This window comes from Cucurbita pepo, chromosome LG04 (assembly GCF_002806865.2).
Source record: "Cucurbita pepo subsp. pepo cultivar mu-cu-16 chromosome LG04, ASM280686v2, whole genome shotgun sequence".
Classification (NCBI taxonomy): domain Eukaryota; kingdom Viridiplantae; phylum Streptophyta; class Magnoliopsida; order Cucurbitales; family Cucurbitaceae; genus Cucurbita; species Cucurbita pepo.
In genome coordinates, this window is record NC_036641.1 from 1,938,330 (window position 1) to 1,963,778 (window position 25,449).

The window sequence follows — 25,449 nt, forward strand, 5'->3', positions numbered from 1 at the left end:
GGAGTTAGTTCTAAGCGTATTGGAAACATGAGACAAGAATTAATCCGCTTAGAAGTCCCAAAGAACCTAGTGGGTCCGCCAAAGACGAATGAGAAAGCTTAACAGACTCCATAGCAGTATGATGGCATCACCAAAGACTCCACTTCCTAACCCCTTCGATACGCCCTTAACATTAGCAGCACCCTATCAAGCGATAGTAGTACAAGTATTGTCGAGCTAGGCCTAGGCTAAATAGTTTAGATCGTCGAGGCGACTAGGTGCCACTATTGTGTGTGAAAATAGTCAGGAGTCCCCCAAATACACTCGTTGTACTGTAAACCCGCCTTGAAAGGGGTGGAGGACCACATGGGTAAACTGAGTAGCTAGCAGGCACACAGGGTTGCTCCCCCAATGTTGACTGTATCGTTTTTTCTGTATAAGGGTTGTCAGTTAACCTTACACAAATGTGTTCAAACGCGATGTTATACTATCTTATGAAATGTTATATGGTCGCGCCTCAAACTAGGATAATGAATGTTGATTGCTGGAACTATGTAAGCGTACTAAGCATGAGAAAAGAAAGTTGGTTCACCTCGAGATGAGATTTACCATCCAAGAGATTTGTGACGCTAAAACCCAGTAAACAGCTTCCAAACCTCGATACGGTCAATAGCACATAAGAGAAGTGCTCGAACTTCGAGACCTACTCAGAAGCTCAGATAGCCGTGGAAATAGGCACAAACTTCTTAGAGCCTAAAGAAAAATCCGTGGAAACTTTAGGTTAATGATGCGACAAGAACCTATAAGTATGCTGTTTATTGAGTAGTTTCATGCTCACCCCTTTTCGCTTTCTTTTTCAAGTGTTTGCAGGCTGTCGGTCAAGGTGAAGGATCGTTCAAGAGCTACGCGATCATAGGAAGAATCGTTCCAGAATGTCAATTTGCTTTTATATTTTGAGTTATTTGTACTTTGGTTATTCTAAACCCATTCCCCATTCCTCATTTGTAATAAATGCGAACAACACTACATCCTTAATGAATTTTCATTTTATATTTAACTGCGGCGTCACAAAAATTTATTTAGGAGCGGTATGTAGATATATGTGTACATATGTGTATACATATATGTGTACATGGTATAGATGTATATACATACATATACACACATACATATATGTATATATGTGAATAAATAATTTTTAACTATAAAGTTGAGTTACAAATTAAAAAAAAAAATGTTTTAGAAGCTAATATTTTAGCTTTTATTAAAAATAAAAAATTGAATAAATTCTCTAAATAACCTCAAACAAATCTATACAACCCATATAACCTATAAAATTTATAATATATAATATAGAATGGTTTAGATTGAATTTTTCTTAACCCAATAATTAATTTAAATAAATGTTTCCATCTAACCCAACTCAACCCAACCTACATATTTATTAATGCAGGTCCAATACACGAGGATGAGGGCATCACATTATTATTAAATTATTAATCATGTACTTATTGACCAAAAAAATTTATACACATTATTCAAGTTTACTTTATTTTACAACCTTCAATACATCATATTGTTGTATTGATGCACATTTGGATTTTAATTATTGATATATTTGTTTGTAACATTAATTTATGACTAAACAAAACATGCTAAAAAATTTCAAAAAAAACAATTTTTTTTTTTACATCCATAATTTTTCTTGGAACATCTGCCAATATATCTATAAATCTGAGTTACTGATACCGATACAAATATTTTCATACCGATACCAATATCTGAGTAACTAAGTTATCGATATTGTGAAGCAATGGAATTCGTCGAAGTTAAGATATTATGAAACCATGAAATTCCTCAAGTTCCTAAACTCCAAGTTATGGCAACATTTGTACATTATAATCTGCAAAAAAAAGAAAATGGTAAACTCCCTTGGTGGAAAGACATCTAAAATAGGGACTTGTACTAATTAATCTTTCACAGAAATAAGGATGCATATAAGGCCGATCACTAAACGATGTAGTTCCTTTCTGCAGAGCTGAATATGGTGGCCAATAAAAGTTTGAAAACAAGAATATCATCTCAAGAAGAACATGATTTGCAAATTGATATGCATGACAATAGACCATACGCGTAGACACTATGGTTGATGTTTCGACTTGAACTCTTGTTCTTCAGCCAAGAGAGTTTGTCAAAACACTTATTGCCTCTTCCGTTCCGCATCACGGATGTGAAGCATGAGCTGCAAAAAAGAAAGATCAAGCCAGATAAACCCAGAAAAGATTAAGCAGAATTCCAGACTACAAATGATATAGTAGATAAACTTAAGTCAAAAGAACGAGCAGGCATATCTATCATTACCTTTGTCCCCACATAAAATGTTACAAACATGCCGCCCAGAACAGGAAGTCCTGTAAAAGTTCGTTCTTAGTACGGTCATTATGGCTTCATAAGATCTTTTTTTTTTTCTATTAGGTAACTAGTTCAGTAGATAAAAGAGAGAAAGAACATATGATTCAACTTATATGGTACTAATAATGAACCTTGTTTGTTCAGGAATCTAGATGCCAAAGAATTAATGCTTGATGGTCCAATAACATACCCAACTAGGTTTGCAACCTGCATAAAGTAAGATACTATTAGTAGGCCATGTTTCTTATGACATGGGCAAATGCAGTATTCAATGCCCTTAAAGCCCTTTTTCTTGAGAGAACGCACATCTGACTACTCTGTAAAAATACTCTTTGTGATCAATCACTTGGTAACATAACATAAAAAATGCACATAGAAGCCAATCTAAGCATGAAAGGCACGTCTTCGACCAGAGGTTAGAGGTTTATATTCCCCACCCCACTGTTGAACTAAAAATAGGACTGCAGTGGGCATACCATGAGACATGTGATTGTGATGGCTCCAGCAATCGCACTAAGTTCGCGGAAAACAAACTCTGTCACAGCACTCTCAGCCTGATAACATCAGCAATAAGAGTTTGAGGTGCTCAGATATTTTCATTTTGAAGGAAACAATATTTAAAAAGAGTTTGTAGTAGCGGCAGATTTACTATACGCTCAGGGGCTCAAAACTTCCAAAATATATTATTACAAACTAATTTTATTTGTTCTTGATACTAAATATAAATAGAAATGATCAAAAATATTTTTGGAACTTTTAGTCATTTAAAGTGTCAATAAAGAAAAATCAGGGATACTACCAATTAAACATACTTGTATCAAAATATATCAACAAATATCAATACATATCCACAAATTCAAGATTATCTTTATGAGTTTGTACCCAATATAAAATTCTTGATTCACCATAGGTTAGTAGAGCTAAAAAAAAGTGAGAATGGCCCCAACCAATTCATGTAAAAAGGAAATCTGCACCAGAAAGCTTTTCATTTTGGAGGAAATAACTACGTCTCAAAAGAGTTACATTCCAGGAATTTATGGTTTAATACCATGTCCAGTACACTATAACATGAAGTCTTTTTCTTTATCCGTTTTCCTTTCTCCGTGCTTATGGGTTAGTATATATCTCCGTATCTCATGGCCCACCCACATACGTACTCTTCGATGATTTTTATATTAAAGAAGAGAATACAAACCCAAAACTCCTACATATAGTAAATATGGATTTTTGGCTAAATGAGGAAAAGAACAAAAGAATATTGAGGTTAATACAGTGATTCACTATAAATGAACTAAAAGAGAAGAAATATCACCTTAAACGTACTCACTGCTGACTTGACAACCATTTCAGGAACAAAGAATAAACATGTCAACCATGCCCAACATAGGAGCTTCCTGCGTCGATGGAATATTAACCATGCATTGAATAAGTTGTGCTTCATCTTAATAACTAAATGGACTATGAATAATTAAATGAAAGCTCCATATACCATTCTAAATCATGCCAAATTGCAACAAATGTGAATACAATCCACACATTGAACACCTTCCTTTTCGATCCCCCAAGAGGAATGTACATGTACCTAAAACGGCATGACAAGGAACTTTCCAGTCAGATAAAGAACTAGAAGAGCCAAAGAAATCTAGTTTCAAGATCTAAGTTTACACCTGACAATCCATTTATTGTAAGAAGCATGCCAACTTTTCCAGAAGCCCTCCAAGTCGTAGCAATTATTGATACACTTCGGCATATTTTCTGGGGAATCAATGCCATAAATCTACAATAATGCAATAAAGAACTCACTAAAACCAAAACAAACAGATAAGTACGCAAATTTAGTCCCGAGATGGGGATGATCCCAAGGACAATACAAGCTTAGCCTCAAAGTATATAATATCTTTCTATTATGGAAATACGAAGATATCTGCTGTCCTAACATAAACATCACATCACAGAGTTTCACAAAAGGCACACAAGTCACATACCAGGGACCAGTAGCGGAAGTAACGCCATATGAGCAAAAACTTTAGCCACATGAAATTTAAGACCTTCACACAGAAACAATTCCAGAACATAAAGAGTGTTAAATACTTCACTCAATTATTCAAGGAATATAACTTAGAGAAAACGTATCATAGAGTGTAACTCTGGGGCCATTTACATTGGTAACGCAGTTCAATTTTGTATTCATTTCCAACATTGTTTTATTGCATTATTTTCTTACATAAGAAACGAAAAAGTTTCATTATAGAAAAGGACACACGAGAAGTGATATAAGATATCCACTTTGGAAGGAAATTAGAAGAAATCTTATTAGTGGTTGAAAGTAATGCATGAGAACTAATTCCAAAAAACATCCCAAAAGTAACACATCCAAACTATAGCTGTGTGCATATCATGTGACTTGCATGCAATGCACATGGTTTATTCAATTTAATCATACAAGTTTAATATGCATCAAAACATCTTTTTTTAATCACACAAATTTAGAATAACTCTTCATATATTGATTTTGTATTACTTCTTTTTATCAAGCCATAAGCATATTTTGCACATATTTCAGAAGGTTTTTTATATTGCAAACTCAGTATTAGAAGACTTCAAGAAAAGGGGAGTGGAAATCAATATCTTCTTTCTTGAAAAGATGCATTTGTAAGAAAGGATGATTGTATGCATCTGTAAGAAAGGATAATTGTATACATTTGTAAGAAAGATGATTGTACTATATCCAAACCTGCTTACTACAAAAAAAAATGGTGATTATATCAAGTTTTAAGCTACATTTAGGGTAATGGATTTGGGGATCTACAAACTATTAGGGATAAAATCATAAAATTATTTTAAAATACTTAAGATGCCATGGGTAGCTGTGTAAGGCTTTCTTGTGACAACGAAATAGCCACCAATAAAGTTTACAACGCGGTCCAAGATGAATGAAATACAAGTGTATGGAAAACGACAACCACAAGAGAGTAAACAATCGCAAAGAATCCTAGTACAACAAAAAGTAGAAGTTATTAACTTTATAGTTGGCTACTAATGAAATCTGATATTTCATTTCCAATAGTCATCTACCAAAATCATAGAAGTCAAGAAACTGTTGAAAATTTTGTTTTGATTTCTGACAAAGCACAACTAGGAAAGGAAACAACAATCGGGGGAATGTTTTGCAAACTATAATCATAATCAGAGAGGTGATTGCTCGCACCTACATGGCTCTCCCACTTAAAGTTACTGGTTACCGGTGATTTTGAAGTTTTCATCCTTAGTTACCGGTGATTTTGAAGTTTTCATCCTTAGTTACTGGTGATTTTGAAGTTTTCATCCTTAGTTACTGGTTGATCTACTAAAATGGAATGAGATGAAATCTCACGAGCTCTTTCCTCTCCAATACCCATAATAGGATTTCTCTATAGAAGACTTCCTCCAAATGGCCAAAACCAGGTGCAAATTATTACCAATACCAATGCAAACCTCAATTGCCGATGCAATTGCCAAATTCCAGCTGCAGATTCTTGGCAATGCAAATTTTTCCATACAAATTCCTAGATCTTCATCATCTACCTCCATAATCTTTATCATCCTCCATATCCACCAAAATTTGCCCGAAAACACATACCAAATACTTGGTGAAATAAACAACGGAACGCCGTCGGCAAACACACACCACAGCACACTGCCTACAACACAAAAAGAAAGATCCACTCCCTTTTTCCTAACCCACCGTGGAAATCATACAACCCAAAAAAGGTTTCTTTAGCCAACTAAATAATCAAACTCCAAGCATAAACAGGTTTCTTCAGCCAACGCAAAGATCAAACTCCAGGTAAAACACCATAGCCCATGCAAATCAAATGCGTGGCTACAAATTCAAAATCAAAGACCACCGACTAGACAACTACCCACAGTGTATGAACGTCGGAACACCCAAACACTAATGCTAGAAATTTCTTTTAGGGCTTGGATACCATGTTAAACATAGGGAGAGAGAATAGAGACACCTATGGCTTAAATTGCATTAATTGAATTATATAATCAAAATACAAACCTAAAAGACCTATTTAGTAATCAAGAGTAAATCTAATAACACAATCTAAACCAAATAACGTAATCTGAAACAAACCTAATTCAAATTGCAAATCTAAACTAAATCTAATTTTAATGATATAATCGAACAGCAGCCAGTCTTTAGAGTGTGTATAGGTATATTAGGCATGTGCCTTGGGAGGCAATTTGACAAGTTAGCCAAGTTCATGATCCATGCCTCACCTAGGACTGAGGTACTTTTGCTTTGTTCAAAACAGTGACGACAGCCAATTCTACAACAGCGGAATATCCATAGGCTACAAACTGTTATCATAATGTTGATCAGCTTCTAGGACTACAACATTCACATAGCCATATATCACTTGTTGCAACGCAAAGTAAAAGGAAACAATGAAATGAGCAGTAAAGTCATATTTCCACAAACAAAAAACAAAAAAAACAAAAATAATATAGGTTGTTACTTGTGGTTTATTATTTGACATACGTACTCACTATCATCCAATTAGAGTTTAACAAATTAGTGATAATCTAATCTTTATAACATCTCAGATGTAACTCATAAAAGATCCATCATACATACTTCCTAGCGTGTATAGTGTGAATTGCTACTGAATTTACAAATAAGAAATGCAAGCTGTAGAGTTTCCATTAAGATAATCATTTGAATTGTGATCTTACCCCATATCCGATGATGAACACGTCCAGTGGTGATAACTGTTTCCACAAACCACTAAAAAGGAAGTTAAATCAAGTTACTACAATGTGCAAATAGAAAAAGGAGCTCCAAACACCTCTGTTTGTACATAATTCACCTGATAGCTAAGGCATTGTAACGAAATAGATGCGTCATTACTTCCATTAGGAAAAAGCAGAATGTCCAACGTAAACCATACCAAGCCAAGTCTCTAAGTTTATAGTTATTCTGAGGCACGTCTATCTACAAGAAAATAATGAGTTTCAGTCGATTGAATAATAATTAATAAACAACAATAAGTCCATGAAGTTGGACACTCTTACAGTAAAAACAATTCTAATTTTTGTTTTTTTTTTTTTTAATAATAAGAAACGGGAGCAAGCTTTCAATAGAAAAAACTGGGAAGTTAATGGGATCCCCACCCGATTAAAAGTATCCAAAATTCTTTAGACATGACAGTCCAAACAGACAAAAAGAAAACAACATCATCCCAAAGAAAAGTAAAAACAACTATTGATATTCCTTTTTTTTTAATAGGAAACAATTTCATTGATTAAATGAAATGCTACAAAGGTAGAACCCCATCCGAACAATTATTGATATTCTAAAAGCCATACTAGAGTTTGAAGAAGAAACCTATTTGTTTAACCCTGGAGTAACAGTGGCCAAGACAACAATCAGCAGAGAAGGCAATAAATTTACTTCCATCGTAGAGCATCTCAGAGTGGAAATTAAGAAATAAAAAAATAAAACAAACGAACCAGAACCAGAATTGCAAATGGGAGGAGAAGGTTAAAATAAAATCAGAAGTATTCAAACAAGAAGGCAGACCTGCGAGGCAAATGCATTAAAGCTCACAATTGGCCCAGCAAGATAAAGAGGCGCATAGACCAAGTAGCAGAGGTATAAGGTAAATGTAAATTTGTCATCTTGGACACCTCTCTCCTGGGTAAGATAAAGTATTTGCAAGTATCAGACAAAGCCCACATTCATTTTAAGGATTCAGTAACATATAAAGTTATATTTCAATCCTTAGTAAGCATCAAATAACCTGTAAAAGTTGGTAGCAAGTTCTTCCTGATTTACAAACTTGACAACGTTGACTATGCTTCTGCAATCACATGAATCTACACAATTAGAAAAAGTTCTCTTTTTTGGCCAATAAATTCATTTTCTTTAAGAAGAGCTAAAGGCATAATAAACATAATCGACCCTTTGTAGAAAATTCAAATCAGATACCATCACTTATTTGGTTATTTTTAAGAATGATAAGATCAACTACTAAAAAGAACACATAATCAAAAGAGGAGATATGATGAGAAATTGAACAAAAAGTCCAGAAAATAACTTCATCCACCACAATCTTGCAAAAGAAGAAACTAAATCTAGCGTACACATAGGGTATTCACTTTCGTGCAAACAGAAGATAATCAAACTTATCCTTCAAAATTTCTCCTGTTTTTCCTCAATCATAAATTTTAAAACAATGAAGAAAATGCACGCACAATCCAAAAAATAATATTCATCATCCAAAGAACCTACCTTGAAATAGCCTGCTGAAAGTAAATAACAATTTAACATTTTCTTTTATAAGAAACCACGCTTTAATTGAAAAGAAAGGAAAGAATGCAAAAGAAGCATGGGCATATGGAAACACAGCCCACACCTGAGGAGCCAAACCATACAAAAAAGGGCTCGAAACCTCCCTCTCACAGACCACAATATGATTCCACACTAACCCATCCACAGGGGGGAGGGGCATAAAGATTAGAGATGAAAAAAAATCTCCTCAATCTCTCCACTTTCCCCTAACACCACTCTACTGTCCTTTTTCAAGAAGTCAGTCCCATTTTTATTCCGTCTTTCTCTAACCCAATTATGGAAAAAATAAGACTTTTCATCTCCATCCTTAGCCCACTTCACTTTTGATTTATGTCTCAGTCTTGTATCCTCCCTTTTAATAATGGTCTCAAACTCCCCTTACAAAGAAACCCGCTCCTCAATTTTTTCCTTGGTCAAAACCCCATCCTCCTCCAAACCATCAAGAATCCTTAACTTTTCCACAATCTCTGACTTCTCTCCTAAGATCAAAAACAGAAAGATTCCAATCCTTTAGAACACCTTTAAGACTTCTTAACATCCCAAGGAAGCAAAAACCCTCGCATCTTCCATCAACCCTCACATTCCATGAAGCCAAGGACGTCTTAAAGGAAGGGTGGGACAACAACATATTCTCAAATCTAAATGAGCATGAACCCCACATAAGGCTACCAAAACTGAGGCCAACAGGCCAATGATCAGAAGTAAGCCTTAGCCCAATGCCGGGAAGAACTCCATCCAAGCCCTAGAAAAGAGAAACCTACCTAACCTACACTTTACCATTCCATCCCGCAAACTAGTCCAAGTAAACTTGTCATTCGCCAATGAGGGATCTATGAGGTCACAATCCTCAATGAGTCTGTGGAAATGTTCCATGGGACTAGTTCCTCGACCCCACTAGACATCTTCGAAAGGTATCTAACCACATTGAAGTCCCCTGCCAAAACCAACAACCCTCACATAACCCAAAAAGGCCACCAAACTCCTCCCATAACTCCTTCCTTTCCTTCGTGGAGGGTACCCACCCTCATATTGGGAAACTCAAAAGCCACTAAAATAGTGAACAAACCCCAAACCGTTTCAAGACTTTCAACGCTTGACCATCCCATAAAACCAAATTCTCATTGATGCCCTTACACACTCCAACCCCACCCACTCCACAAACAGTCTCCCACAACAACACTCCTAGACCAACCTCTTTTATCCACCTACCCCCAAGCCCTTTAACATTCCAAGACAAAAATTCCATCAAGAACCTTTAGCATCCCCAATGCCCAACGCCTTCATTCTTTCATAATTAACCCCACACTCAAGATTCTCTCTCTCTTTCTATTTTTCTTTTTCTTACCTCAACCCTTCAGTTGCTCTTTCCGAATAATCGTAATAGGTTGGGCCTCCTCTATGGACACAATGTGCATACCCACATTATGCAAAAGAGAAATCAATCGAACCATGCTCTCCTTAACATCTCCCGAAACAAGCACTCCAAAGCAATAAAAGTTGGGGCTTGAATTACCCAATAACAATCCATTGACTCCCAAAGGACCCCTACACAAAACTCAGCACCCGATGATATAAAAGAAGGAACATTGTCCAACCATCAACCCCTTGTAGGGCTCGGAAAGGTGATAGACACGGTTCCACCCTAGAAAATTACAAAAAGGACAAGACAGAATGGAAAAGACAAACCCATCCCTAAAATAGTTGGATTAACGAAAGCACGGACGAATTTGAAAAGAAAGGAATTGGGTAAGAAGAATAAATTTCCCCCTTGCTTTGCCTCAATCGAGAAGGAACAAAATTTGCAGAAGGAGGGCACGCTTGGCCATTTAACCCGAGCATGTCTCACCGACATTGGTATTAGCCACTACTTCTGAAGACTCAAACCACTCTACATCCTCATCCATCCTCAATTTGTCACTAACACCTCCTCAACTTGAACCAACCCAACAGCCTTATTTCCCCAACAACCCTCTTCTTCCTCAAAGAAGGAAGCTAAGTCACCCTTTTTTCGTCACTACTCATTATGATGAAGAGAGAAAAGACTCATCTTAGTAACTCACTCAACTAACACATCAAGAGTGGAATAAATGAAATTAGGTCCTGAAGTCTCCAAATCTAGAGTCACAACCTGAGAGCTCCAAATCCTTTCTTCCTCCTGATCCACCTTTAACAATACCACATCTCCAGATAAAACCTCCCCACATGTCTCAATTGAGCCAACCAAAGTGCTAGGCCCACCACACCTCTTCAAGTTGGCTTACTTGAACACCAAAGGTCTACTACCAAATTACCACAGAAGCACCACACATTAACGTTCTCCCCAAACTGCAAGCTCAATCCCCTTTCAACTTCCACCATCATGCTATCACTGTTTGTGCCAATGTGGAGAACAACTTAGGAAGACTTGCTGTTAAACCCTACTCTCTATATTGAAAGCACACCTCTTTAGTAAGAAAGCTTCTTAACGCCTCTTTAAATGAGCACCACCCACCTTTGTCTTTACAACCCAACAAAAAGACGAAGGCCCTTCTTCCTTTAAATGATTCCCATGCCAACATCAACAAACGTTTCATGGCAGCTTCCTGCTAATAGTACTAATAGGTTTTATATTAGGGATGTATCTGCTCGATTTTGATATGAACCAAAATTGAACCACAATATATTGTGATATAAAACATAAGAGAACTATAAGATAACCCAAGTAATTTGAGCTACTGGGACCCTCCCTATCGTGAAACAACTCAATGTCTAAACCTTTGCAATCAAATGGGCTTCAACAACTTCATTTATATCCAACCCATTTAAAGATGATTGGCCAACGTGGTTAGGGTTGATCTTACTTTCACATCCATTTTATCCATCGTCATATGGAACCCTACGTATCATCTATCACCTCTACTTGATTCTTGCCCCAACGTGTCCTCCGACTTATCATCTCATCCATAGAAGCCATCACTGGTGATCTCTTGTTGGACATACCTTTCTAGAAATTTTTTGTTGCCGACGAGTCTCCTGAGCCATCCCTGCTCATTCATCTCGAACTGCTTTCAAGTTCCTCTGTGCATGTTTTTGAATGCCAGTACATAATCGATCAGGCTCCCCAATACTTCATCAGCATTTTCCATCAGCCATATTTTTTTTGTTTGTCCTATGTCTCCTCTCCTTCGCATATGTACGACCTCATTCTTCCTAAAACAATTTTGATCATTTTTTTTCATTGATTTCTTCTTCTCTCTATCTTTGTTCCTCCTTTAAGGGTTCTAATGATTCTTTATTCTTTAGTAACCTTCTCAGAATCTTTTTCTTAGCAAGTCTAGTCCTTTTGATTGCTGCAATATCCTCTCTATGTTCTCCAAAACTAAGTGCCATTGTATTCCATAAAGATCGGAACCTCAAGTTCATTTGTTCATCCAATTGATTCTTCATTTGGTCCATTCCTTTGTGTAAAAGCTTCAACATTGCTTCATTTAATTTTGCACTCAATTCTTCCAACTCCCAGTCAGAACTGAACTACTTTGATATCAATTGATATGACCCAGAACACAACCACAATATATTACAATATAAAAGATAAGAACTACAAGATAACCCAGTAATATGAGGTATTGGGACCCTCCCTATGAGGACACTCAAGGTTAAGACCAAAGAAATTAATGTTTAGATTACTCATTTCCCACTCCCTCCATTTATAACCAAATACCAAAACTAACTCCCTAATATTTACTAATACACCCTTATAGTACTCCTAATTCACTTCTAATGGCATTCCTGTCAAATTTCCACCACTCTCCCAATGGCATGTAGACAATCAAGTAGAAACATCCAAAGGGCACAATCATATATGAAGGAAGGTGTTCCCCCAAATCAACTTAGAGGAGGAGACTTGAGCCTTATAAAAATTCCAAATGCTAAGTCCATAACTCCAAAACCTCAATGCATTACACAACGTTGCTCCTAGTAGTATTGATTACAAAATGTTGCTTGCTATACTCCTTTATTTACCCCCATCAATACGATTACTAGGCATATCCATAACTAGGATAAACAAAAAAATGAGAAGTATATCACAATTAAACTCCCTCTAGAATCGAGATTATCTACCACTGATCTTCATACCCTAGAACACCCGTTCAATTTGAAATAAACCATAACAATGGGTTAGATGGAAGATTGCCTAAACCAAAGATCATGATCCATGAAAATAAAGGACTGTTGGTTAGTGATTTGAATAAGGAATTCAATGAAAAACAAAGTTGTATTTCACGTTTCCAATATTTTCAAATGTGTTTGACAAAAGAGTTAGAAACAGGGTCTCAAATTAAATTTTTTAAAAAAATATGTTTGGTAATATATTTTTAAACAATAAAAGTATTTATTTGGTTGAATCCATTATTTATAAATTGTAATATATTTTATATACCCTCCAAACTAATCTAACTATAAAAGGAATCCCAGAGGAACTAAAACTCCCAAGTAGGTGGTGACCAAGTAGACACAATCATGACTTCGCTTTAATGAATGACATGACATTCCTAACTATGAATGGAATGATATAATAAATAAACAACGGGAAAGAATAACATACCCACACTGTAACTATGACCTAGAATGGAAAATTGATGATGCCTAAACTGAACTGATATTTCGTGAAGAAAAGTTGCAGATGCATTGAAGATGATTTGTGTTGTCATCTTCTACATTTTCCTCTCCATGAGTGAGAAATGAGAAACATTGTACAAAAACATGGAGATGTGTCTACGTGTTCTGAGCCCGTAAAATTAGTAGTTTTAATATATAGATGATAGTTGATTTCAGTAATAATAACAAAGCAACATCGTTCATAGAAAACAAACTACAATGATAAATGAAGTATACAAAAAGGTTAATTCCCATTAACAAGAATGAATGCAAATATACCTTCTGATCAAAATGAGAATGGTCATGTGCCCAGTGGTAGTCATATCCAAAGCTTATCATGCGCAAGACAACTGTTGGAACCAAATAAAAAAAAAAACATAAAAAAACAGATGAATATTCATTTCCTTAGTTTGCTACAGAAAGAAAAAATTTCTTGAACAAATCAAAAGAGAATGAACAATTCTATAGATCTTTGCTGTGACTAACCATTTATTTTTCCAAATTTATAACAAGAAAGATTGGCCACTCAAAATCAACCAATGATTTTCCATATAGAGAACTTATCTAATTACTTCATGATTGATCATGGACACTTCAATACAGACATCAAGTGATCATCTTAGAATCCAAGAGACATGCTATATTTCATATCATACCAAAACCTGATCATGTGCACAAATATTACCAGTTCCCAAATAGAGTAGAGGTAACTCTTAACTGAAAATCCACAATCATGTGACACTTATGAGGTCAAGTTTACAAAATAAATGATTTCCATGTATCAACCAGGATGGAACCACAGATATAGGTCCATAACCAGAGACTAAAGGATAAGAAATTACCAAAGTTAAAGCAAATGTGCCACCTAAATGTTCCTCGAAAGTTGTCCAAGTATGACCACCGTAGTCTATGCATGATAAGAAAAAACAAAATGTAAGGAAGTAGTAGTACGCACATTTTAGAAAACAACTTATTCAACAACTCATTGAAATGTGCTTCATATTATAAATAACAGAACTCACCCAATTGCAGAGAACGAATAACCTTCAAATACACGATTACTAAGAAGGAAAAATAAGTTGAAAGTCCAGAGTAGATATAAAAAGAACTTTGTTCGAGCAAAAACCTGCATGAAGTTCAACGAAGGATAATAGGCAAAGATCACTATCACATCCATGAAATCACCTATGACAAACATAACTATCACCAATCATGAAGAGGAAGTCTACAAAATAGCAAAAGTGGCTTTTATAGAGAAAATAAATCAATATGATAAAAAGGTACTGACATGCATGACAAACAAAAAAAAAAAAAAAACTCATTTAGTTGTTTCGTTTGCACATTATTCCTCAAATATACTACTTAATAAGCATAGTCATTCTTTAAAATAATAAAAATAATAAAAGAAGCACGTGGCCAATCAACAACCTCTGTTCTCTAATGTAGATCCATGTAATAGCTTATAACAAAGCCTCTTCAAAGTGAAGCATTCTTTACATCTAAATTAGTAAGCAAGCAATTATGAAGGGATATTACATAGCATGACAAAATAGTGATAAGATAGTGGGGATCAATTCAAGTCCTCCATCGCATAATGATGCTCAGCTGTCTGATTTTATAATTTAGAAAAAGAGTCAACCATTTCATTTTCTTTTTCACATTCTGTGGTGAGAACTAACCATCTTCAGTCTCTAAAGAGGATATACAACTCCTACTTTTTCTTTGAGAACCCCAACTATGGAAGAAGTATGAGTTTTCATCCTCTTCTTTTAACCACTAAAGCTCCGACTTCTGACTCAAACTAGGCAAAAGAGATTAAGCAACAGCTTTTTCTCCCCATGCCTTTTAGAGTTGAAAAAGAGACATTACAAAGTAATAAAAACCATATCATAGTTCATAGCTATCGATCAATATCATAACTTAAACCTAACCACACCAGCTCACCAAGCATAATTACATCATAATGTATTCAGTGAATCGTTATGCACCTACATACTAAATAATCACATTAACATCTTGTTGCAAGTTGCAACATGATTCGAAATGAATCTAAAAGAATTGCATGTGTAACGAGCGATAACATAAATAGGGAGCAGCATGAACCTTAACAAGAAGAAAATTGAGCAAGGCAATTGAGATGATGAATATGATACTGCATAAAGGAGGGACAAACATGTAGGTATATGTGGTCAGTATTTTCAAAGAAAAAAAGTTCGATGCATAAACAGTATCATCAAGATTGTCTCTAACTCGAGGACATACCAAGCTTGATGGAGGTAGAAAAGGTAAGTGAAAGAAAGTATAAGCCAGACAATTGACATTCCCTTAGCCCTTAGAAGAAACACGGATCTCAAAGTATTTGCCACCAAAGCGTAAATTAGGAAAACAGTGGTTAGAATGGGCAGATTTCCTCGAAAGTTTCTCCACTGGGCATCTGATAAATCCTACAGAGAAAATTTTAAAACAACACAAGGCTTCACTCCTTCCAGGGTTATAAACACCTAGTTAAACAAACATAAAAACAACAACAAAGCGATAGAAAAGGAAAGAAAATGCACACATTTAGACGAGGAGGAAAGATCCAACCAGAGCGCAAGCCATAGAGTTTGACATAGTGATCTGTTGCTCAAAAAATGCATGGCATAATTCAATGAAATTTAGCAGAACAAGGAAGAATATGAAATTCTAAAACAAACGAAAGGAGTACCTCGTGAAAGATGAAGGGAACGGCGGATGATAAAGAAGTAAAAAGATAACGCATAGAGAATCAGAAATCCCAGCTCTCGTCTCCTCCAACTACTCACTATTTTGTTAGTGTTGTGTTGAGTCATGTTGTTCATTTCAGAACCGCAAACCAAAGCCAGATAACGCAGCAGTCCTGCAGCTCCCCTAAATCAAATGCAAACTATTGCTTTTCTTAACCACCATTCACAAACACAACCCAGCAACGGAAAAGGGAAGATCTGTTCATAGGCACTCATATTTAACCAATAATTGAAAAAGGAGGTGCGTCTCCAATACCTTCAGGAGTTAGAAACTACAGCTACATGCGCAGGGAGCGTCTGAATCATTGAGACTGTCTTCTTCCTGCAGATGCAGCATTCTGCCGCCTGAATCGGAGAAAAGCATCCAAATTAGACAAATTTGGGGAGAAGAATGACAGATTGAAATGATAAAATTGAGAAAAGCAGAAGCAAATCATACCTAGGAGAAGAAAAGATTGGACGTCAGGTGAATTCTCTGATACTCGAAATCAAGATTGCTCCTCCTTACGACAGTCAAACAGTTCTTTTCTCTTTTTTTTAATAAATTTAAATTTGTGGGTATGATTTTAAAATTTTGCTATTTTGTTTATTAATTTTTTTTTTAATTTTTTTAATTATATTTTTAATTCTGTATCCAAAGATTTAAAAAATAAAGAAATAAATTTTTATTAGCTATAAATTTTAATTGTATCTAATAATTGGTCTATCTATTTAACAATTTTTAAAACTAATATAGTTAGTAAAAAAAAAAAATGGAAGGTTTATTGAGTTGAAATGCAAAATTAAATTTTATATTTAATTAAATATTTAATTTATATTTTAAATTTATTAGAATCAAAATTAAATTTTAATAATTTATGAAATAAAAAATTCAACATATAAACTATAAATATAATTTTAAGTGTTTTGATATATAATATTCAAATTAAGTAATATGAATGACAAAATTATAATAAAATACTTTAAATTTATCTACTTTTATATATATATATATATATATTGAACTATTTCCATTGAAAATTTAGAAGAAAAAAATTATGAAAATCATAGAAATGGATGAAAATGATTTGAAATATCCCATAATTTTTTAATTATAGATGAATTAGACTCGTCCTCTCGAAAAAGTAAGTCAGTGTTTAGATAAATGTTTGAAAATTTGTGATATAATTGATTATTTTTGTGTCACAGTATCTTAAAGAGTGGATTGGCTCGAGGAGTTGGTCCTAGAAGTCCTAGAAACAAGAGACGAGTTTTAAGTTGCCTAGACGACCCTAATAACCTAGTAGACCTCCATGGCATCCAAGAATGATAAAGGTAGCTTTCAAGGTGTTATAGCGGGTACGATGCCCACAAATCTTCCACTTTTCTTTCCACTATGGTACCAATGCCGACAGTTCAGATGGATTACCCTACACAACAGATTCGTCTGGAGAGGGGACGTAGGATTACACGGGTAGTCTTAGTAGGTGGAGAACACAGGGTGGTCACTCCCTGACCTTGAGTGACTAGATGGTCATGTGGGCAAGGTTTCACCAACTAACCTCACATGGATGACAAGAGCATGCTAGCACACACCATATTGTCCTGACTAGAGAGAGTTTTATGAGGTAGCACCTCGACCAAAGACACCGGTTACATATTGCTTTGGCAAAGCAAGCTACCTAAGTCTAAGAAAAAAAGAAAGTAGTTCACTCAGAGATGGGGTTTGTTGCTCGGCCGGTCCGCAATGCCAAAGAAGGTGAACCACCTCCTTTGAACCCAGCTGGGATCGTGAGCAGCTAAAATACAACTCAAAACTTTGAGGCACCCAGATGCTTGGTAGTTATAGACGCAGTAATAGGCCAAAAATAAATAAATAAATAAACTAATAAAAAAAATTATTAAAAAAATAGTTAAAATAATAATAATAATAATAATAAAACAATCTTTCCCCTTCTCTCGACTAACCTCTCCTCCCTTTCCACAATTATCTCTCCTTAGCTCATGAAAGTAACAGTTAATGCAAAAAGAAACAAAAAACAATAATGGTCAGATTTACTTGAGAAAAAAAGTACAGAGATTCATCTGAGATTTACTTGAAGATATATCTGATCAATAAGATATATATTAAATCTTCATTTTCTTTTATCCTATTTTTTTAGAAACCTTGAATTATTACAATGGTTTAGCTTTGAGTTAGAAACTAAATGTCAATCATTTATACTAATTCTAGCCCATCACAGGTTAGTAATATTAAATTAAATTTATATCAATAGCCAAATGAATGGATTAAAAATAGAATAGCTAAAATTTGTGAACAGTAAACAGTGAGATAAGGAAGATTAGTAATATTAGACTAAAGTAGCCAAATGAATGGATTAAAAATAGAATGGCCTAAGAAAATTTGTGAATAGTAAACATTGACATAAGGAAGATTTGAAAACAGATATCACTCCAAATTTGGAATACATGAGAATAGAATTAAAAAGCAACCAATAAAAAAAAAAATAGAAGATTAAGGAATTAAAAACCACAAACTAAACAGAGAGAGAGAGAGGTAAATACAGTGAATAATAAAGCTCATAATAACTTGAAATAGCTGTATCTACTTCTTTTATATGACAGTAACCATGTAAAATAAGATTTTTAATAAAAATATAATTATAGACGTATAACATTTCAAGACTTTTAACCATGGACCTATGTAAATTAGAGAAATAATTTTGTAGATTTCAAACTTGAAACTGATGTCATGGGCTCACATAGGTTGACTCGGATTTCAAAGGCCGGAATCAAACTTTCATTAAAGATATATTCATGACAACGACTTAAGCTAGTCAGGTAAGTGGTCTTACTATCGGCATGGTTATATTTGATGTTGACACGTGCCTGTGGTTCTGCACGTGTCATATATACTGATATGTGTGAATTACCTGTTAATCGGTATGCTTATATTATGTTTATGTTATGTTATAATATGTGAATTGTATAATAATAATTATGGTAGGATGTGTTCAAGGATAGGTTTGAGATAGGATACGAGAAGGATGCACAAGACGAAATATGACGATAGGAGTAAGATATGTTCATGAAACGTTAAGGTTAGGTTACATACCGGAGTGCTATGGATAGGAGAGATTGATGAAAGAATACGGTTAGGTTATGGGTAGAAAGGGATAGGTTTGTGCTAGATTGATAGAACGATAGCATTAGGATACGTTCCTATAATGATATGACTAAGGTACGTTCACGTAACGATATGACTGTGATAGGTATAAGAACATTAAGGCTATGATAAGTTAGGGAACGATATGACCACGAAGTGTTTACGATATTCAATGTTTATGATACGATATATTGTGATGTGATGAGTCATGTTTAGATTGTTTTGTGTGACCATTGAGGTAATTGTTGTATGAATTGCATGTTTATGAAATGACATGTTAAAAGCATGGAGCATTATGTTATGTTTTCTAAATTGGATATATGCAGCATGTTATGAAAGACATGATATCACGACAAATGAAATGAAATGTAACCCGTTAGGATTATGTATGATACGTAGACTGAAAATGAGAAATGACATGTTAAGCATGAAAGATGATAGCGGGGTTATATTCATTAATGATAAAAGTAGAAATATTGGGGACCTTCATTATGTGTGCTCATGCATTTGGGGGATACCCCTATTCCATCACAAAGGTACGAACGTGTACATCCAATGGCAGGACAACGATTGTTATGTTTGCATAGTGCTGCTGTGACGGTGACTAATTCTAATGGGTGTCCGGCCTAAGGAGCTCCCAGAGTATGCTCGCTAGACAAGGAAAGTGGCCTAGCGGTGTGCGAACTAACTGGTGAGCCCATACTCGCATGTATGGGCTGTGTGTAGAGTATATGATACACGTCCAAATTACCCGTTAGGACAGTACCGTAGGAAGACAGATTGAAAGATAGGTCCCGACATTGCATTCACATGTTCTTGCATTTAACCCCAATAGTGGAGTCACTTACTGAGTATTTATTTAAATACTCAAGCTATGTGCTATACATTTTTCAGGTTAAGGCAAGACATTCCTGTACGACTGACGAAGGCATCGCAACTCGAGACCATGACACATGCATAGGATAGTGGTATTTATTTTCTTAGACTTAGGCTAGAATAGAATGTTTTTAACTTAAATGCTTATTTATTTTATTTAGTCTTTTGTTGTGTCGTTTTAAAGATGTTTTCGAAACACGTAAGACCATGATTGTGTTTTAAGGTAAAGGTTATGTTTTATGGAATTTAAATGAAGTCTTCAGCCTTCAATGTTTATGATACGTATAAGTAGCGACCTTAAATTAAGTAGAAAATTTTGGATCGTTACACGAACTTCCTAGAGCCTAGAGTATAGCTCATAGATACCTATTGGATTAAGGATACGATGAGAATTTACAAGTAGATTGCGATGAGAATTTACAAGTAGATTGCTTACTGTGTATATTTATATACTCACTCATTTCCCTTTTTCTTTTTTCAGGTGTTCGTAGGCTGTCGGTCGAGGTGGAGGAGTATTTGGGTCATGACATGAAACCTTGTAAAAAAATAAGAAAAAAATAATAATAATTAAAGCTGGTGAAATATTGTTAAAGGGCTGGCAGTTTAGTTTGTATTGAAAGGAAGTTTTTGCAGTGTTAATAACCATAAATGAATTGAGAGGCCATGTATTGTGCGTAAAGAAATAACCCAAAAGTTGCCATCAATGGAAGCTATGCCGTAATTGTCTTCATTTAGTCTTCCTTCACTCTCAAACCAATTTGCTTTACCCTAAAGACCTCCCATGTTTGATACTCATTTTATATTACCCAATTCATATCATATATAACCCCCTCTCATTTCCCCCTTCTTTTATCACCCAACACGATAATCCATGGCCTACATCGCTGCCATTTCCGTCCTCGTCTTTGCTGTCATCGCCACATCTTGTGCTGCAGATACCGACTTACTTCAAGATATTTGCGTCGCCGATCTCGCTTCTGGTATTTCCAACTTCAACTCTTTCTATATATCATTTACTTTACTTCAACTCTAGTCTCGACTCTACAATGGCTAATTTTGGCAGGGACTAAAGTGAATGGGTTTGTATGCAAGACGAATGTATCTGCCACCGACTTCTTCTTCGATGGACTTGCCAAACCCGGTCTCACCAACACTACATCAGGCGCAGTGGTTACTGGAGCCAATGTACAAAAAATCCCAGGTCTTAACACTCTAGGAGTGTCTCTTGCTCGTATCGACTATGCCCCTGGTGGCCTCAATCCACCTCACACACACCCACGTGCCACCGAGGTTGTGTTTGTTCTCGAAGGACAGCTAGACGTTGGGTTCATCACTACAGGCAATGTGTTGATATCTAAGTCCATCAAGAAGGGAGAAATATTTGTTTTCCCAAAGGGATTGGTTCACTTCCAGAAGAACAATGGGAAGGAAGCTGCTGCAGTGATTGCAGCATTCAATAGCCAATTACCAGGAACTCAGTCTCTTGCTGCCACTCTATTTGCGGCAACTCCTTCAGTGCCGGACAACGTACTCACCAAGGCTTTCCAAGTTGGTACTAAGGAGATAGAGAAAATCAAGTCTCGCTTTGCTCCCAAAAAGTAAACAAAAACTAAGGCTTCATTCAGATAAACACTGTAATTTCAATGCATGTTTCTTTCAACATACTTGTGCTAATCCTAAAGATATCAATGTTCGTTTGATATGTGTTCTATTCTACTCTGAATCCCATACTTGAACGCAGTAAACACATGTTCTAGAGAGTAAAATAAAGCTGTTATAAGTCATTCTGAAATTTCTCAAGCCCTATAATCTGTATTTGATAGGCCAAATGGAAATCTATTGCCATCTAAGACACCAGAATATGGGAAAAAAGAGTTATGCATAGATATCAAACAATGACTCTGACGAAATTGGTAGAGATTTTACTTCAAACATGCCTGTTGCCTGCCATCTGGGATTGCGAATAGGACTATCGGTTTCGATGGCCTGACATATGGAACATCGCATCTGAAATATCCCTTCCTCTCTAACTGCAATATGTCTCCACGCTTTAGATTTCGCATGTTTGAATCCCCCAGAGCAACTGTCTCCTTTTTCGTGCATGGATTTAATGCATCAAGAAAATCCTCTCCTTCGTCGAGCTGCAAATGCAAGTTAAAAGAGGCTAAAATCATTAGCTTCTAGAGCCACTTTCCTAACAAGATAAGAACAATAATAAGCAACAAAAAGTCGCACCCCACGAATTGTTACAAGAGACAAACAGTCATGTGCATATTCCTTGTATGACGAGGTTCGCCGAGAATTTCTACCCATGTAACACAGCTCGGGTTAACATCTAATTTCATAAATCCTTGATGTACAAACCCGTTTATCTTTCATACTGAATAATATTGTTTAGTATAGAACATTGTTCGACTTCGTTCATACTTCGCAAACTGGCTTGCCTACTTGCACATATATATGATCCAACCTACTCATCACTAGAGAAGCAAGTGATGAAAGTTGCAATCTGACTTCTGAAAACAACACAAAAATCTCAATGCGTGTATGCATAGTTTTAGACTTAAGTCACATCTATCCTTCAGAGTTTCAAAACCAACAGGAAAGAGAGAATATAATATCACAATCAAACCAATGAAACTAACTCGCATCATTTAACATAAGAAAATTGCTTATGATACCAAATAATGACTGTCCATACCTTCTTTTTTGTGATTAGATAATCAAACTCCATAAGCGAGAGGGTGACTAGTTCGTTTATATCTGGCAGCCAAGTGGCCTTCAACTTTGTGGTCTTTACAGAACCTTCGAGATGTAAAATTCCGGACATCTGTGTGACAAATCCATCTTGGTCCTTCTCGATGCGTTTTACTATTGCATTACCCCAGTCCATTAAGGTGATTTCTTCATCCACCTTGATACATTGCGCATCCACTTGGTCAATCAATATCCCCTTTGTGAAAGTTGTAGATTTTTCACCAGCAGCTTCATATTTTTTATGCTTTGGTATTACTCGGACGAATGGTTTTTCTGGACCATTATCAAGGGTAAATAACACACGTCGCTCTTCTACAACAGCAGTATGTCTGGGACACACAGGATCTATAATCTTTTTATTAATGGTCCATAGTTTATCCCACTCCATAAGGTTGAGATTTTTTGATGCCCCCTGAAATAAAGAAAAGAAATATATGAGAGCAGCTTTCATAAAGATGCATATCATGGAATCCTAGTTTCCAACCTTAAAAAAAATGAAACGAGCATGATATCTATCATTTACTGGTGCTATATAAGGATCATTATGAAGTACTCTCATCTTTTATAGAACTAAAAACCAAGTGTTCAATGACAAATTTATAGCGCTCACTGGGGCTATGACGGAAAAAATGCTTTTAAGCTATTGCAAGTGAATTCCAGCTTTTGGCAGTATTAGACCAAGACTTATAACTGACTTTGGAATAAACACCAACTAAAGGATTTTATTTAAAACCCAAAAATTGTCGCACCTGTTCAAGGATAAACTGTATTAAAGCTTCAATTTTTAAACCTCTTCGAACAATTCCTTGTACTGTTGGAAAACGGGGATCATCCCACCCATCAACCTTCCCATTTTGAACAAACCATAAAAGCTTACGCTTGCTGAGAAGTGTATACACCAGGTTCAACCGGCTAAATTCATATATATGAACCTTTCTTAGACCCATATCTTCCTGGATTCGGTAGTACTGGGCATTGCGGTCATGGTATTCGCTGGACCGAAGTGCATGTGTAATGCCTTCAATAGAATCAACAAACGGACAGCAAAAATCATAAGTTGGGTATATCTTATACTTGGAACCAATCCGATGGTGGGGAATAGGATTACAACGGTAATACACTGGATCTCTAAGGGATTTGTTAGGATCCTGCATATCAAGTTTTCCACGAAGACAGCAAAGTAAACCCTTCTCAGTTCCTAATATCATCTCCTTCCATAACCTAAGATTCTCTTCAGGACTATTGCTTCTATGTTTTGATTCAATGCCTTCCATTCGTTCTTTTTGCATCTGCTCACGTGGAGTATCATCAACATATGCTTTACCCTGACGAATTAAGTTTTCAGCCATTTCCATTAATTGAGGGAAGTAATCTGAAGTATATGTGACAGTTTCATACTTTATACCCAGTGTTTCAATGTCTTTCAGAAGATTTTCTACAAACTCATTACTTTCTTTAGCTGGATTTGTATCATCAAACCTGATAATGACTTCACCATTGTACCGCTGGGCAAAATACTGATTCAACAATGCTGCTTTTGAGTGCCCAATGTGAAGATATCCACTAGGCTCAGGTGCAAAACGCAAACGCACCTTCCCAAACTCCGCATTTGGAAGATCAACTTCAAATGTAGATCTGCTTCCCTGTTTCCCCTTATCAGAGGTGTCCTGACTGACACTATTTGTCTTTTGACTGAGACCCTGTTGATCCTTCAATTTTGCTCCTGAAGACTTTCCGCCTCTTTTGCCAACATATGTAGTTAAGACATCATCCAAGTCAACACAATATTCTGCTAAGAGTGAATTAAACCACCGTTGAAGATTTGGGTACTTCTTTGACTTTCTCAAGCTTTCCCACCGTTGCCCAGTTCCTGTAAAGAATACAATATCATAGTATCAATAAGTCAACTCTCTCTCATTCGATAAATATTTGTTATGAGTGTGCCTGTGTATATGCGTGTCCTTGTATAAGTAGGCCTGTGGATTGAAAACAAGGAACATTATGATAAACTTAAATAAACAAACACGGCATGGCATCTTATCTTTTTTTTCTCTCTCTGTCTCAAGATAGGCATTGTGATGAAGAAAAAGATTAAGCAGAAGATTTATTTTCTTTATTGAAAAAAAAAAATTACCTGCTAAACCAGACCAGACAGCTACATCTGCAACTGACAAAGAATGACCAACAAGAAATGTGCATTTTTCCAAGTACTTATCAACATAACTGCATGCACTCTCAAATGCAGAACCAGACGAAAGGATAGGAGCATACTCTAGCCATTCGTCAATCTGGGGTTAAAATCCGTGCATTGATATGAAGGAAGTTCAATTATCAGAAGTTAGCCCATACACAATCATGAAAATAAATAAATAGCAAGCCATACAAAAGAATAAACATTAAGATGTTATTGCATTTATTTTTCAACTTACCTGACTGGACTCGTATGCATTCTGTCCATAGAAATTAGGAATGTTGGCAACTCGACCAATATAACGTAGAAGCACAGACGTTCCATGCAACTTCAGCCTACAACA

The 25,449-nt window shown here is 35.7% G+C and overlaps 3 protein-coding genes across 7 annotated transcripts in view; 1 reads left to right on the forward strand and 2 right to left on the reverse strand.

Annotated features, from left to right (window-relative positions):
- Positions 1-1,761: 1,761 nt before the first annotated feature.
- LOC111793779 (putative membrane-bound O-acyltransferase C24H6.01c) lies at positions 1,762-16,683 on the reverse strand. Of its 5 annotated transcripts, XR_002814975.1 has the most exons (22): positions 16,577-16,683; positions 16,394-16,482; positions 16,080-16,261; positions 15,933-15,991; positions 15,635-15,816; positions 15,476-15,524; positions 14,395-14,498; positions 14,215-14,279; positions 13,652-13,722; positions 8,184-8,243; positions 7,964-8,077; positions 7,251-7,375; positions 7,117-7,168; positions 4,377-4,439; positions 4,059-4,168; positions 3,881-3,973; positions 3,704-3,785; positions 2,868-2,945; positions 2,523-2,598; positions 2,341-2,390; positions 2,111-2,221; positions 1,762-1,882 (listed from the first exon to the last, which is right to left on the reverse strand). XR_002814975.1 is itself a non-coding variant. In XM_023675814.1 (21 exons), exons 3-21 carry the CDS (start codon positions 16,210-16,212, stop codon positions 2,180-2,182), a joined length of 1,608 nt encoding a protein of 535 aa, XP_023531582.1. In that variant the 5' UTR covers positions 16,213-16,261; positions 16,394-16,482; positions 16,577-16,683; the 3' UTR covers positions 1,799-2,179. The 5 variants fall into 5 exon arrangements, 4 of the variants coding, with proteins under 4 accessions (XP_023531582.1, XP_023531583.1, XP_023531584.1 ...); XM_023675814.1 differs by having other exon boundaries at positions 1,799-2,221; XM_023675815.1 differs by having other exon boundaries at positions 1,799-2,221; positions 16,080-16,277.
- Positions 16,684-20,820: 4,137 nt separating this feature from the next.
- LOC111793067 (germin-like protein 5-1) lies at positions 20,821-21,950 on the forward strand. The gene is made up of 2 exons (XM_023674778.1): positions 20,821-21,138; positions 21,222-21,950. The coding sequence occupies exons 1-2, from the start codon at positions 21,030-21,032 to the stop codon at positions 21,758-21,760; spliced, it is 648 nt and encodes a 215-aa protein (XP_023530546.1). The 5' UTR covers positions 20,821-21,029; the 3' UTR covers positions 21,761-21,950.
- LOC111793066 (glutamate--tRNA ligase, cytoplasmic-like) overlaps positions 21,758-25,449 on the reverse strand; it is a 5,287-nt gene continuing 1,595 nt past the window's right edge. Inside the window, exons 2-6 of the mRNA XM_023674777.1 lie at positions 25,345-25,441; positions 25,050-25,203; positions 23,665-24,785; positions 22,860-23,327; positions 21,758-22,299 (exon numbers count right to left, since the gene is read on the reverse strand). Coding sequence (XP_023530545.1) covers positions 22,081-22,299; positions 22,860-23,327; positions 23,665-24,785; positions 25,050-25,203; positions 25,345-25,441 — 2,059 coding nt within the window. The 3' untranslated portion in view covers positions 21,758-22,080. The remainder of the gene's footprint in view (positions 22,300-22,859; positions 23,328-23,664; positions 24,786-25,049; positions 25,204-25,344; positions 25,442-25,449) is intronic.